A 12354-nucleotide genomic window follows, 5' to 3' on the forward strand; every position below is an offset into this window, starting at 1 on the left:
TACTCTTTAAATACCTGAGATGGTGATGAGCAGGTTAAGTCCTTCCAGGACATCCATTTGCTGGAAACGTCTCCGTCCGATGAGCCCGTACACTTTCCCCTGCCCACTTCGATCCAGCAACATCAATCCGTTCTCTGTGCCTACCAGCAGGTTCACACCTGAAGCACAAAGCCTCATATCACCCAGTGAGAGGGGAAGGGTGTCTTTCTTCCCTTCAACTTCTAATTTAGGACCAATAGCCCAGGAATCACATTCTCCCTTCCTCCTGGCAAACCTAATTAAGGAGGCAAAGACATCATTATTTGGGGCTTATTTATCTACTCCGCTAATAAATGAACCTATTTCACCTCCCTCCCAGGGATATATAGATTTCCCTAGCTTAGGTCTAGCATCTTCTGTTCTCCCAGTTATACTTACCCCACAGGGCAGCACAGAGGATCTCTGAGTTAAATCGTTTCTTATACTTTCGAATTTCAGGGGTGTCACTGTGGGGCCGAGTATTAGTGGGGTTCACATTGACCACAGAGCCTTTTCGAACCTCATACTGCAACTGCTCCAGCCGCCCACCCTCTCTACCCACCAGGGCTGCAGAGAGACAAGAAATTGGTAAGGACCCCAAATAGGACCACAGATTTAAATAGACCTGAAAGGATTTTAGGTCTACTAAATTTAGCTACTACAACCTTCTAATTTTACAGATGAGGAAAAAAAAAGGGGGAAGCTGCTTTTCCCACTATATCTTACTCCATCCCTAAAGATCTGTTCTAGACCCAATCATTTATCTCCATCACTAAATTGCCAAATCCAATGACCTTTTTCTCAATTTGCATCTTTCTCAACCTATTTCATCTGACAATGCTGACCATCAAGATATTCTCTCCTCTATGGGTTTGCATGACAACAACTCTACTTGTCTGATGACTCCTTGTTAAACTCCTTTGCTAGTTCATCACCATCCCTTAACTGTTGATATTCCTCAAGGTCCTGTCCTAGCCCCTTTTCTCTTCTCTTTCTACATTCTTTCTCCTGGTAACCATGTCAGCTCCCATGGTTTTAACCCCAAGTCTTTACCATGAGTCCTATGTCACCAATAGTCTATTGGACATTTCAAACTGGAGATCCCAGAAATATCTCAAATTCAACATATCACAAAATGAATTCACAGTCTTCCCTAAACCCTCCCACTTCCCCATTTCTGTAGATGGTACCACCATCTTTCTAGTGTCCCAGGATAAATTTATCCAAAAGCCTTCTCTTGACACTGATAAAAATGCTTCAGGATGAAAGAATGATGATTGGGATAAGAAAAATGGTCCCTTCTCTCCTTTACTAGTCTCCCTATCTCCTAGAATAATGTCTACATTGTCTTCCCAATGTCTCAGGATAGTTTCTCCTCAGGGTGGCACAGTGGATAGAGTGTGCTGGGCCTAGAGTCAGGAAGATTCACCTTCCTGAGTTCAAATCTGGCCTCAGACATTTACTAGCTGTGTGACCATGGGCAAGTCGTTTAATCCTGTTTGCCTCAGTTTCCCCATCTGTCAAATGAGCTGGAGAAGGAAATGGCAAACCATTCTAGCATCTTTGCCAAGAAGACTCCAACTGGGGTAATGAAGGGTTGGACACAACGGAAGAACGACTGAACAACAAGAACAACAGTATTTCTCCCCAGGAATGGTAATGATGCTCTTGTTTTCCTCACCTGTAATAGGGATAGTGTCCCCACTGCCTCCTGGCTGGTAAATTCCTAGATCCACAAACATAGTGAAGGAGCTCTTGCCTGGGGCCTTCACCAGGCCACGAGATTGGTACTGTGGATACAGGATGATGTGGGCAGAGTTGAACAAGCAAGAATTTAACTTCTACAGACTTCTACTCAGGATTTCTACCATAGCATTCTATATTCCTTATCAAATGGCCCCCCTTCCCCAGATCTGGATTTCTCAAAGTTTCTCTCCCATTCCAGAATTTCTCTCACCCCTTTCTATGGCATTTACTCCAAAATACCCTTTTCTCTCCTTGGACCCTCCATAATCCCTCTTCCCTGTTGCACATACATCACTGCTTCCATCTTTAGCTGGGGAGCCCTGGCCTTTGCCACTCTCAGTGGGTGAATGGCTGGGCTGGACCACATCAGGCAGGTTAGTGTAGCCATTGCTGTCGCTGTGTAGTAGTCCTCGCTCCTCCTCAGGAGTCTGTAGGAAGGAGGAGAGAGGTCAGTGCCAGCTTGGCCAGGAAGTGAATTGGGTAAGCACTGGGTAGGAGGAGAACTCACCCGCTGGACCACCATGGTACCTCCTCCATAGGGGGTCTGGGTCCCAGACAATTCTTCAACATCATGGACAACCATGGTGCTGATACTATCAGTGTCTCCATCACTGTTGGGGAAAAGCAGTGAAGTCAAAGGTGTCCACTTTAGTCTACCCATCTCACAAGTTCTTTCTGAAAGAAGCATTTTGCATTTAAAATCCCAACATCATTCATACTACAAATACTGAGTGACAATGAATGCAGGCTATAAACAGACTTCCATTATTATTATTATATTTCCATATTATATAAATATGGCTCTGTCAAAAACTCCTAAATCTGTCTCTACCCCTAACCTTTACTGCAAGGCTCATATAAAGTATGTGCTCAATATCTCCACCTGGAGGTAGAAACACTAATAATTCAGTAATGTTTCACATTAAATTCTCCACCCTTTCATGCCCCTCTTTTCTATTTCTGTTGACGGTCCCAGTTATCTAAACTCCTAACCTCACTGTCATCTTTAACAATTCTCTTGCCCTTACCCCACATAATCGGTTTATAAATTCTATTGATTTTATTTTTGAAATATTTGTCACTCAAAATAATCAAAACCAAAAGCAGTGAAATCATGACTGAGCTTGGTCCCAAAGGAGAGACAGGAGAATATCTTTCTCTCCCGTCTTTGCTGAAGTGGGGAACTACAGGTGTGAAACACTACATATAATATTGGACTTGGATGATATGTTGGTAATTTTTGCTGAACTATTTTTAAAGTATTTTTAATTTTTTGTTATAAGGCACGATCTTCTGGAAGGGAGAGGGAAACACTGAAAAATATGGTTAATGTAAAAACAAAAAAGGTCAACAGCAATTTTTCTAAAAGTGTCTCTCACATTTTTCTCCTTTCTACTCCCATTTTAACTACCTCTGCTCAGGCTTCATACCTAACCTATATCATTACAGCCTCCTCACTGTTGTTCCTGTCTCCAGCTCTATCTTCTACACTCTATCCTGCACACGACCACCTAAGTTATCTTTCTAACTCACTTCTCTGATCATGGCACTAATTCAAAATCCGCTCTCACTGCCTAATTAATAAAGTACAAGCTCCTGGTTCTGGCTTTGAAGTCCCTTGTATAATTTGGATCTAATCTAGCTTTCAGCCTTATCTCATGTTACTCTTGGGACTCCTACATTCTACCATTTTCACAGCTTAGTCTCTGTGATCCTCTCTACTTGGAATGGATTCCTTTCTGCCCCTCTTCCATCTCTGTGGAAATAAGTCTCACTCCCTCTTCCTTTCTTCCAGACATACCTAATCTCTTTGCAAGGGTCCTCGCTTCCATCCCTTCCTGTCTTCCCATCTTCTCCAGAAAACTGAATCATTACTCATCTTTTTCTCTCTCATCCCTAACTACTGGTACTCTCCCTACTACCTCAAAGAAGCTCAAATCTCCTCCATCCTTAAAAACCTTTACTAGACCCTACGATACCATCCAATGTCTTTCCTCCCTTTCTCAGTCAAACTTCTAGAAAAAGCTGTCTATATTTGGGACCTCCAGTTATATGTCTCTCACTTAGCAATTCTCAACCTAGCTTTTAGCTTCATCAACAGAAATTGCTGTCTCTGAAGTTACCAACTATCTTTAAATTGCCAAACCCCTCGACCTTTTTCTCAATTCTCATCTTTCTCAACCTGTTTCATCTGACAATGCTGACCATCAAGATATTCTCTCCTCTATGGGTTTGCATGACAACAACTCTACTTGTCTGATGACTCCTTGTTAAACTCCTTTGCTAGCTCATCACCATCCCTTAACTGTTGATATTCCTCAAGGTCCTGTCCTAGCCCCTTTTCTCTTCTCTTTCTACATTCTTTCTCCTGGTAACCATGTCAGCTCCCATGGTTTTAACCCCAAGTCTTTACCATGAGTCCTATGTCACCAATAGTCTATTGGACATTTCAAACTGGAGATCCCAGAAATATCTCAAATTCAACATATCACAAAATGAATTTACAGTCTTCCCTAAATCCTCCCACTTCCCTATTTCTGTAAATGGTACCACCATCTTTCTAGTCTCCCAAGTTTTATACCTTAGCATTATCCTGGACTCCTCTCTCTCTCTCCCCCCACATATATCCAAACAATTGCCAAATCTTGCCATTTCTACCTTCACAACATTTCTTTCATCTTCTTCCTCTTCATTCACAGAGCTACCACCTCAGTTCAGGCCCTCATCACTCCTCAACTAGATTATTACAACAGCCTCCTTAATTGGCTCCCTCCCTAAGATCCCTCACCATGCTACTGCCAAAGTAATTTTCCTAAAGTGTAGATCTGATCACGTGACTATCCTGATTCCTATTTTGCCTTTAGCATAAAACATAACCCCCCTGTCTAGCTTTTAAAGCTCTACATAACCTGGCCCCAACCTATCTTTCCAGCTTCCCTGGACATCAACCCCCTCTTCTGTATTCTGGGACTCTGGGTTCAAGCCTCTTTGTTGTACACAACCTTTCATCTCCTGCTTCAGTGCCTCTGCACTGGCAGACCCTGAAATGCTCTCCCTCCTTACCCTTTGCCCTATAGATCCCCTCTTTTTGTCTCAGAACCAGTATGTTCCCCACCACTCAGAGTAAAAGTGACCCTTCCTTCCTCAGGTTTTTTTTTGCAGCATTCTGAACTATTCTTTGCACATATCTTATCACAATTATTTGGGGGTACATGTCTTCCTCACCCCCAACATACACAATTACATTGTAAGCTTGAAAGCATGACCTGTGTCATATCTAGTTTTATATCCCTACCACAAAATAAAGCACATTGCAAAAAGTAGGCACTAATAAATGTTTGTTGAGTGTGAAGAGAAAAGATATCCACAAATAATTACAATTCAGGACAAGGTGTGATAAGGATCATATGAAAAGATACTTAACTGTGAAAAGTCATTCAAAGGAAGTAATTAGCTGATTTCCAAGGCAATGGTCATCACTCCTTCAAACTGAGAAAAATCATCCCTTTTCCAAAACCCTTATACCCTTGTTCTTCCCCAACACAGCTATATAAGGTTTCCTTCCCAATTCTTCCATAATTATTTCTGATTCTATATAGTTGCCCTCCCTACAGTCACCCACTCCTGTACCGAATTCCAGGAGTGTCCCTGCTCTCCTCAGAGTGCTCCCCATCTCCTTCCTCTTCATCATCATCACTGCTCTCCACCTCCTCACTAGAAGATGAGTAGTCCATGGCTTTCTTGGGAGGCCGGGGGGCCTCATCTGCCATTCGCTCCTTTAGCAGCACAAAGTCCTTAATTGGAGAAAAGAGGAGGATTCAAGGAGGCTGGGCAGGGGGTGCTAGTCCTCAAGATTAGAAGGGTACTAAAGCGGGAAATGGGTTCCACACCCCTGCCCACAATATGTCTCTTGCACTAACCTCGCCGATTGCCCGCTTATAGCTCTGAGGGGAATCCCAGAGGAAGAAAGGCAGCCAGAAGTAGGAGAGAGAGATTAAAAGAGGTTAGTACTGTAGGAAAAGCCCTCTGACTACCAGTTCCAGTTCTGGTCCCCCCACTTCAATCCTATAGGCTCCCACCCCTGCTTCTGCCCCTAGAGTTACTACCTCCCAAGAGGGGTTCAGCAGATCTCATATTGCACTCCTCAAACCCTGTGGCTGGGAGAGCAGCATGTGCCAATGAGATTACTCACTGCAGGCCGGCCAGGCCTAGAGCGATGGTCATCAGGTCTGACTTTGTTCCCTGGGGACAGGATGGGAGAATTGTCCAGCTTGGAGGATGCTGGAGATGGGGGTAGGCAGGAAGGAGAGAGTGATGATGGGAATAGGGATAACTACTCTGTATTCCATTACTCCATGCTGACTCTTAATCCTCCCTGCTAAAGCTGCAACAGGCTCTCAAGTACTCTCCCCCCTCTTACCACAATCTTTCCCAGCCCCATGGAGGGTAACATAGATCCTATTTCCCATAGCTATCCATGTATTGGTCTCAGCCTAGAAAATTACTTATTGTAGGGCCTAAGTCTTTACTACATGTTATCTACATAAAAGCTTGACAACAATGGAGAAGATGGCTATGATTTTTAATTTCCTTGATGGTCATCTGGTTAGCTTATACTTTATTCCCACAATGATCCCTCCCTTCTTTCCCCTCCATCAACTCTTTTTGGTTTAGGGGCCTCACCTCCTACTCGGTTTCGCTCTAGTGAGCCAGCCTGTGGCAGGTGGCCATGGGACTGAAGGATGCTATCTCCACGTTCCCAGCCTGGCTCACTCCTTCGAAGGTCTGGGTTACTGTGACAGATATATGGGTTAGGAGAGGAGGGACTAAGTCAATCTTCCCTTATCTCAGTTTGTAGAATTAGCACAGTTTAGGGAACCAGCACCATGGTGGGGTGATCATTACCATGTAGGGAGGGGTGAGGGGGTGACAACTCCATTACCTATTGGTGCTGGGTGGGCTGGGGGGTTGAGTAGGGGGCCCTGGAGGCCCAGGGGTCACCCACTCTGCCTGAGTTTGCAGGTAGGTTTGCCAGGCGGAGTTGCTTCGAGGTCTGTGAAGGGAGCACAGGAGTGGCTGGGGGTGGGGGGGAGGCTGGGATGGTTAGGCTTGGGCTCCTCCACCCCCAAGTGGGAGATAGCATGTCCTCTATATCCCATCCCCTAGCCCATTTCAGCATGGCCATTACCTGGCACAGACAGGTTGTGCTGGCCGGGAACCTCCAGCTCCACTGGTGTTAAGGGCAACAGCAATGGATGAGGTCCTCTGGGGAACCTGAAGAATGGTAAGAAGTGTCAGAGGCAGCACAGGAAAGGAAGGAGGGGACAGAGGCTGCACTGAATGAATCTGTATATAACCTTCCTTAGGACCTCTCTTCCACCTTCCATTTTTATTTTTTTCCTTCCCTGTACTCTTTCTTGCTTACTTCTCATCTCTCCCACTCTTCTCTTCTTGCCATTCCTTTATTGCTTTCCCTGGAAAAGAGTGCCGGATTGGCTTCAAGGCTACACTTACCTTAGGTGGGGTCTCACTGTCTGCTCGATTCCAAGGTGGGGGGGCTGGTGTGGGGCCAGGACTCTCAGAGGTAGGGTCTGAATTTTGTCGGATGATGGCTCCACGAGAGGCGGGAGTAGCAGTGGGTGGGGGGGCAGTGGGGTCGGGGTCATGAGCAGCAGGGAAGGCAGCCAGGTTTCTGGTGGGTTGATCTTGTAGGGATTGAGAACGGGGCACAGGTGCTGCATATGGCTTCAGTGGGACCCGATGTGCAACAAGGCTCTGCAGGAAAAGAAACCTTTGTGGTTTATCCACACTCTCCACCCAGCCAAGAAAGGAAGGAGCAGTGAGCCTGGGGCAGGAGCTCTGGCTTCTATCTAGAGTATCTTCCTCCTTCCTCCTCCTCCCTTACCCTCTAAATTACCCTCCTGATAGTTTGGGCCTCTAGGTATTTATTATTTGTGAGAAAATGGCAGAAGCAGAAAAAGAAACACACAGAAACAGCCGTGAGTTTTGATGTATATCTGTAGGTATATCTGAATAAGTCTCCTTATGCACTTACTAGCATCTGAAGGTATCTGTAAGAGTAAACTATATCTTGTGTACTTGTGTGTGTGTGTGTGTGTGTGTGTAGGGGAAAGTAAAGACTTACTTTGTGTGGTCCTTCCTGGGGCTCCACAGGCCTCTGCATAGGTGGGGTTGGGGAAAGGGGTCCAGAAGGCCCAACAGGGGCTTGTGGGGGACTGGGATCTGGTCCTGTGCTGTTTGGCTTAGACTTGGCCAGGGGTGAATTCTGTTGTTTGTTCATTCTTGTCCTCTCCTCTACCTGTGAAGAGGTGGGTAGGGGCAGGTGTCAAAATAAAATCTCTGTTTCTACTTCCCCCCTTTCTCCCTTTGGTTACAGAACCCCAGCCCTCCCCTCCTCATCCCACCCCCCAATAATTATATCCCTTTTCTTTAGTTCTTGGCTCCTTTTCCACAACTCCCTCAGTCCTTTCATCAAACTCCAAGGACAAGGACCAGACTCCAAGTCTTAGGGAGCAGCAGATAAGACCCTATGGGGTGACTGCTTGAGGGTCACAGCAGCATGTAGGAGGGTACCTCTCGGGCCCAGGCCGGCTTGTCAGCAGGGTTAGCACCCCGGCTATAGTGGTACAGGGGTTTTTTGTCTCCTGGTGCCGGTGGCTGCTGCTGCTTCTGAAGCTGTTGCTGCTGCAGGGACTTGAGATAGGCATGCTCCTGCTGCAGCTGCCTCTGAAGCCGCTCTGACTGTCGCTGTTCCTCCAGTTGTTTTCGCTTGTATTCCTGGTACCATGGTGGGGGAAGGGAAAAGGAGATTCAGCACTGAAGAAGTAGTGGACTGGGGATGCCCTTATGAGGCTGGAGAGAACACAGGCTCTCTTCTTTCGACATGTCTAGAGAGGTTGTTCTCCCCTGCAGTCTCACTGGAACCTTTTCCCTGTCTCCATCTCCTATTCTAAGCAAAGAAGCCCTGAAGTCCACCCTACCACCCTTCCCAAAAGGAAATAAGGTAGTGGATGAAGGACCCCATTACCAGCAGCAGGGCCTGTTCCTGGAGCAGCTGTTGCTGAAGGATCTCAAGCTGTCGCTGCTCTTCCTCCAATTTATGTCGGATATACTCCTGGGGGGGAGGGGGCGGGGGCAGGGAAACAAGAGCAGGGGAGAAAAGAGAGGGAAACAAGAGGACAGGAGGTGGAGGGACAGGAAAGGAGAAAAAGAATACAGAGGAGAGAGGATATGTGTATGGAAGATGGGGGGGAAATAGGATAGTAAAGGTAATGTGATGGGGATGCAAGAAAACAGGAGCAGGGGATAAGAAGAAAGCAAACAGGCAGAAGGGGTCAGAATGGATGGGCAGGGAAGACATAGAGAATTTAGGAAAAGGAAACAGAGACAGGGAAGACGAGGGAGCCAAGGGTAAGGGGATGGTGGGGTGGTAGGAGAGAACACACAGAGAGAAAGAAAGAGATAGTGAAGCTAGAAAAAAGACAGAAGAACCTGGGGCGGGGTGGGGGGATGGGGGGGGACAGGAGAGGAGGTATGGGGAGCAGGGGAAGTGGACAGCAGAAGCCAGGGGTGGGAGGGTGCACAGGTATGTGCGTAGGGGGACCGTACCTGTTCTCGCTCTGCCTGACGGCGTTCCTCCTCCCTTCGAAGGGCTTGCATGTCCTCCAGTCGCTGCTGCTCCTTCTTCTCCTGCAGCTTTCGCTGCTCCCGATCTCGGCGTTGTTGCTGTAGGGGTTGGGGAGGAGAGGAAGAGATCAGCCAAGACTATATGAGGCTAGATACTGCCCACATCAACTTAGCTAAGCCAAATTATGGGAAGAGCCCTGATTTTCTTTTTCAGGGAACCCTCCAAGAATACTGGGAACTAATTCTAAACATTGATGGGGGGCAGATTTAGACTCACTTCTACAGAATTAATCCAAACACTGAGTGATCTCAGAGGGCTAAGATAGAGGGAATGCAAGCAATTATTTCCTTTCTTTTTGGGTTGAGGAGATAATGGTTATTCTTGGCAGGGGAGAAAACTTTAGTGTTAGACTTTTGTATCCTGATGACAGGCAATGCCCAAAATATCACTAATCAGGACACCTACAAAGACCACGTGAAAAAGGTTCTAAGATCAGGGAAAGCATTCTCTTTAAAGACACCAGGCACAAAAAAACGGGAGAACCACAGTAAAGCCTCATTAATCAGGTCCAGACTCATTTAGAATTTCTGATAAATAAGGCTCAACTTCTTGATCTCTAGGAAGAAAACATCTGCTACGAAAATCAATAGTGTTAGCCTGTGTGGACTTAAAAACTAGAACGAAAGCCACTTCTGCTTGCTTTGTGTGTCATCTGAAGGAATCCCGTATCTTTTCTAGCCCGTTTCCATGTCCATAAAATAAGAGGACTGAATTAGATGATCACTAAGGTTTCCTTCAGCCTTAAATTCTGATGATCCTAAAATGACTTAAGCCTATTTATTTAGAAGCAATTAATGTGATAATTACAAATGATCCTCAATAATTCTTTAAAAAGCACAAGTGGCAAGATCTCTCCTTGACTATTTTTTGCCATTAGTTTGTAACAGTGTATAGAACAAAATGTATTTTTTAAACACCAGCTTCTCACTAACTCAGACTTGCGTTTCCCCCAATTAGTCCAGATTGGTATGTGGACCAGACTATATGTTTTCACATCAGGAAAACAGACGCATTCAGGCAGGACTTCATTAAAGAGACAATTCCTCCAGACACCTGGATTCAAGTCCTTGCCATGACACTACTTGGGTGATCACAGTCAAATCACTTCACTTCTTCATGCACTAGTTTCCTCATCTGTCAAAAAACGGAGCAAAGACCTTTATAACCCTTTTTGTGTGCTGTGCAAATATAACTGTTATTCCCTAACTCCAGGGGCGCTAGTCTTGCTTTATTTCATCATCAGGACATTCCTGCCGAGCAGCTTCCAGGCTTTCTCAGTGGGTACGATTCTTGCTCATGCTCTTTCGTAGAGACTCCAAAAAAGCTCCATCCCACATGTGGGAGGTATCTCTCTAGATCTTACAGTTCACGGGTATAGAATTCTGGTTGTCCATTTGTCTGTCTTCCTTCACTCTCATCACATGATCTGTATAACTGGCCTAATTCCTTTTATCATCACATATTTTTCTTGGTGATATCTTTTAGGACATGGAATTATTACTAATATTAACAGTGGTAATGATAATTAAAGTACTATTAAGTGTTTACAGATCACTAATCACTTAATAAGACAATTGACTGCGATGGTTAGGAAGGGGCAAAGGGACACTAAGATATTAAAATGGAAGAAAATTATTGAGTGACAAACAGTGACACTGTCAATCAATGGAGAAATAGAATATGTATGATAAAAAAAGTCAATTTTTAAAAATTGAAGTGAGGTGCATCTGAAAGGGGTCTATATGACTCAGAATGCAGGTCACACCGCAATGAAGTCACTGGGGTCAGTAGGGAGGGAGATGAAACTAAGCATCTGCCAATTCTCTTTGTTAACGGAGAACAGTGGAAAAAAGAATCTTAAGAAATGAGGCAGTAATCTCCTTTTTGTAACCTGAGGTCCTACCCTTGCTACCTCTGCTTAACAATAGGAATGGGATCTAGATTTCAAATTCCACTCTTTGTCTCTGGAACAATTTCAGAGACTGAGACCCAAGGGAAAAAAATGCCCTTCCCCATAACTCAAGGAATAATAAGGCTGAACAATGGTAATTGATAATGAAGGAGCTGATCAGATACACTGGAGGGTGGGCTGTGGACTAAGTGGGGCACAAACAACCCAGCCCAAACGTCACTCCACTAGTTCTTCCATCCCAGGGCTTGGCCCCAACCTCCTCAACACGACGCCGCTCTTCCTTCTGCTCCTCAATCCGCTGTTGCCTTTGGTGCAGGAGGTGCTTGATGTGAGCTTCTGGGTCACGCTGTAGCTGCTGTTGCTGTTGCTGCTGCTGCTGCTGCTGCTGTTTCAGGGCCTCCGAGTTGCTCTTGTTTTCCTGCTGAAGACGGAGGAATTCTCGTCGGAGCGTTGATTCACCAGGCACATTCATGATTGAGCTGAGGAAAAAGGAAAGATGAAACTGGTCACAAACACACTCCTCTCCCTCTCTCCCCTTCATTACATGTCCCTCTCCTCTTGATCCCTCCTAATTTAAGAGCCTTCATCTCCTAGGACTCACTTCTTGCCTCTGAATCTTCATTCCAGTTAGTCAAATCTCTCTCTCTAGTCCTCAACCCTTCACCTTATACTCTAGTATTGTGCAGTGGAAAGAGCAAGGGACTTGGAGACAAAAGAATCATAAAATGGGTTTAAATCCAAGATCTTTGAGATATTAGCTTTGTGAGCCTGTTCATCCCCTTCTGTCCCATCTTGCTTCTCTCCTTCCAACTGCTATCAACTAATTCTTCCAGGAAGCTTTACTTGGTAACCCTTCCTCATAATGCACTCCACGTTCTCTCAGCACTTACGGATTTGCTTACATTTCTGCTCTATCAGCTTGCTAAGATTAGGGCTCCCCTATGGACTAAAAGACCACTGCCTCTCCCAT

At 45.4% G+C, this 12354-nt stretch overlaps 1 protein-coding gene across 12 annotated transcripts in view; it reads right to left on the reverse strand.

The window, feature by feature from the left end:
• The window catches only part of MINK1 (misshapen like kinase 1), a 57211-nt gene that overhangs the window by 5368 nt on the left and 39489 nt on the right, over positions 1 to 12354 (reverse strand). For 4 of the 12 annotated variants that reach the window (XR_013487122.1, XM_078155595.1, XM_078155596.1 and 1 more), the window contains exons 12-28: positions 11641 to 11863; positions 9394 to 9510; positions 8813 to 8899; positions 8359 to 8562; positions 7910 to 8083; positions 7279 to 7539; positions 6953 to 7038; positions 6707 to 6817; positions 6448 to 6557; positions 5957 to 6045; positions 5685 to 5708; positions 5395 to 5558; positions 2273 to 2375; positions 2055 to 2192; positions 1700 to 1808; positions 418 to 585; positions 15 to 158 (exon numbers count right to left, since the gene is read on the reverse strand). Coding sequence is in view for 11 of the 12 variants with exons in the window: in XM_078155595.1 (XP_078011721.1) it covers positions 15 to 158; positions 418 to 585; positions 1700 to 1808; positions 2055 to 2192; positions 2273 to 2375; positions 5395 to 5558; positions 5685 to 5708; positions 5957 to 6045; positions 6448 to 6557; positions 6707 to 6817; positions 6953 to 7038; positions 7279 to 7539; positions 7910 to 8083; positions 8359 to 8562; positions 8813 to 8899; positions 9394 to 9510; positions 11641 to 11863 (2312 nt within the window). In the remaining variant the exon portion in view is untranslated. The remainder of the gene's footprint in view (positions 1 to 14; positions 159 to 417; positions 586 to 1699; positions 1809 to 2054; positions 2193 to 2272; positions 2376 to 5394; positions 5559 to 5684; positions 5709 to 5956; positions 6046 to 6447; positions 6558 to 6706; positions 6818 to 6952; positions 7039 to 7278; positions 7540 to 7909; positions 8084 to 8358; positions 8563 to 8812; positions 8900 to 9393; positions 9511 to 11640; positions 11864 to 12354) is intronic. The other 8 variants (XM_078155598.1, XM_078155601.1, XM_078155599.1 and 5 more) reach the window with 8 other exon arrangements.

This window comes from Phascolarctos cinereus, unplaced genomic scaffold, assembly GCF_003287225.1.
Source record: "Phascolarctos cinereus isolate Bilbo 61053 unplaced genomic scaffold, phaCin_HiC Scaffold_5;HRSCAF=322, whole genome shotgun sequence".
Taxonomy (NCBI): domain Eukaryota; kingdom Metazoa; phylum Chordata; class Mammalia; order Diprotodontia; family Phascolarctidae; genus Phascolarctos; species Phascolarctos cinereus.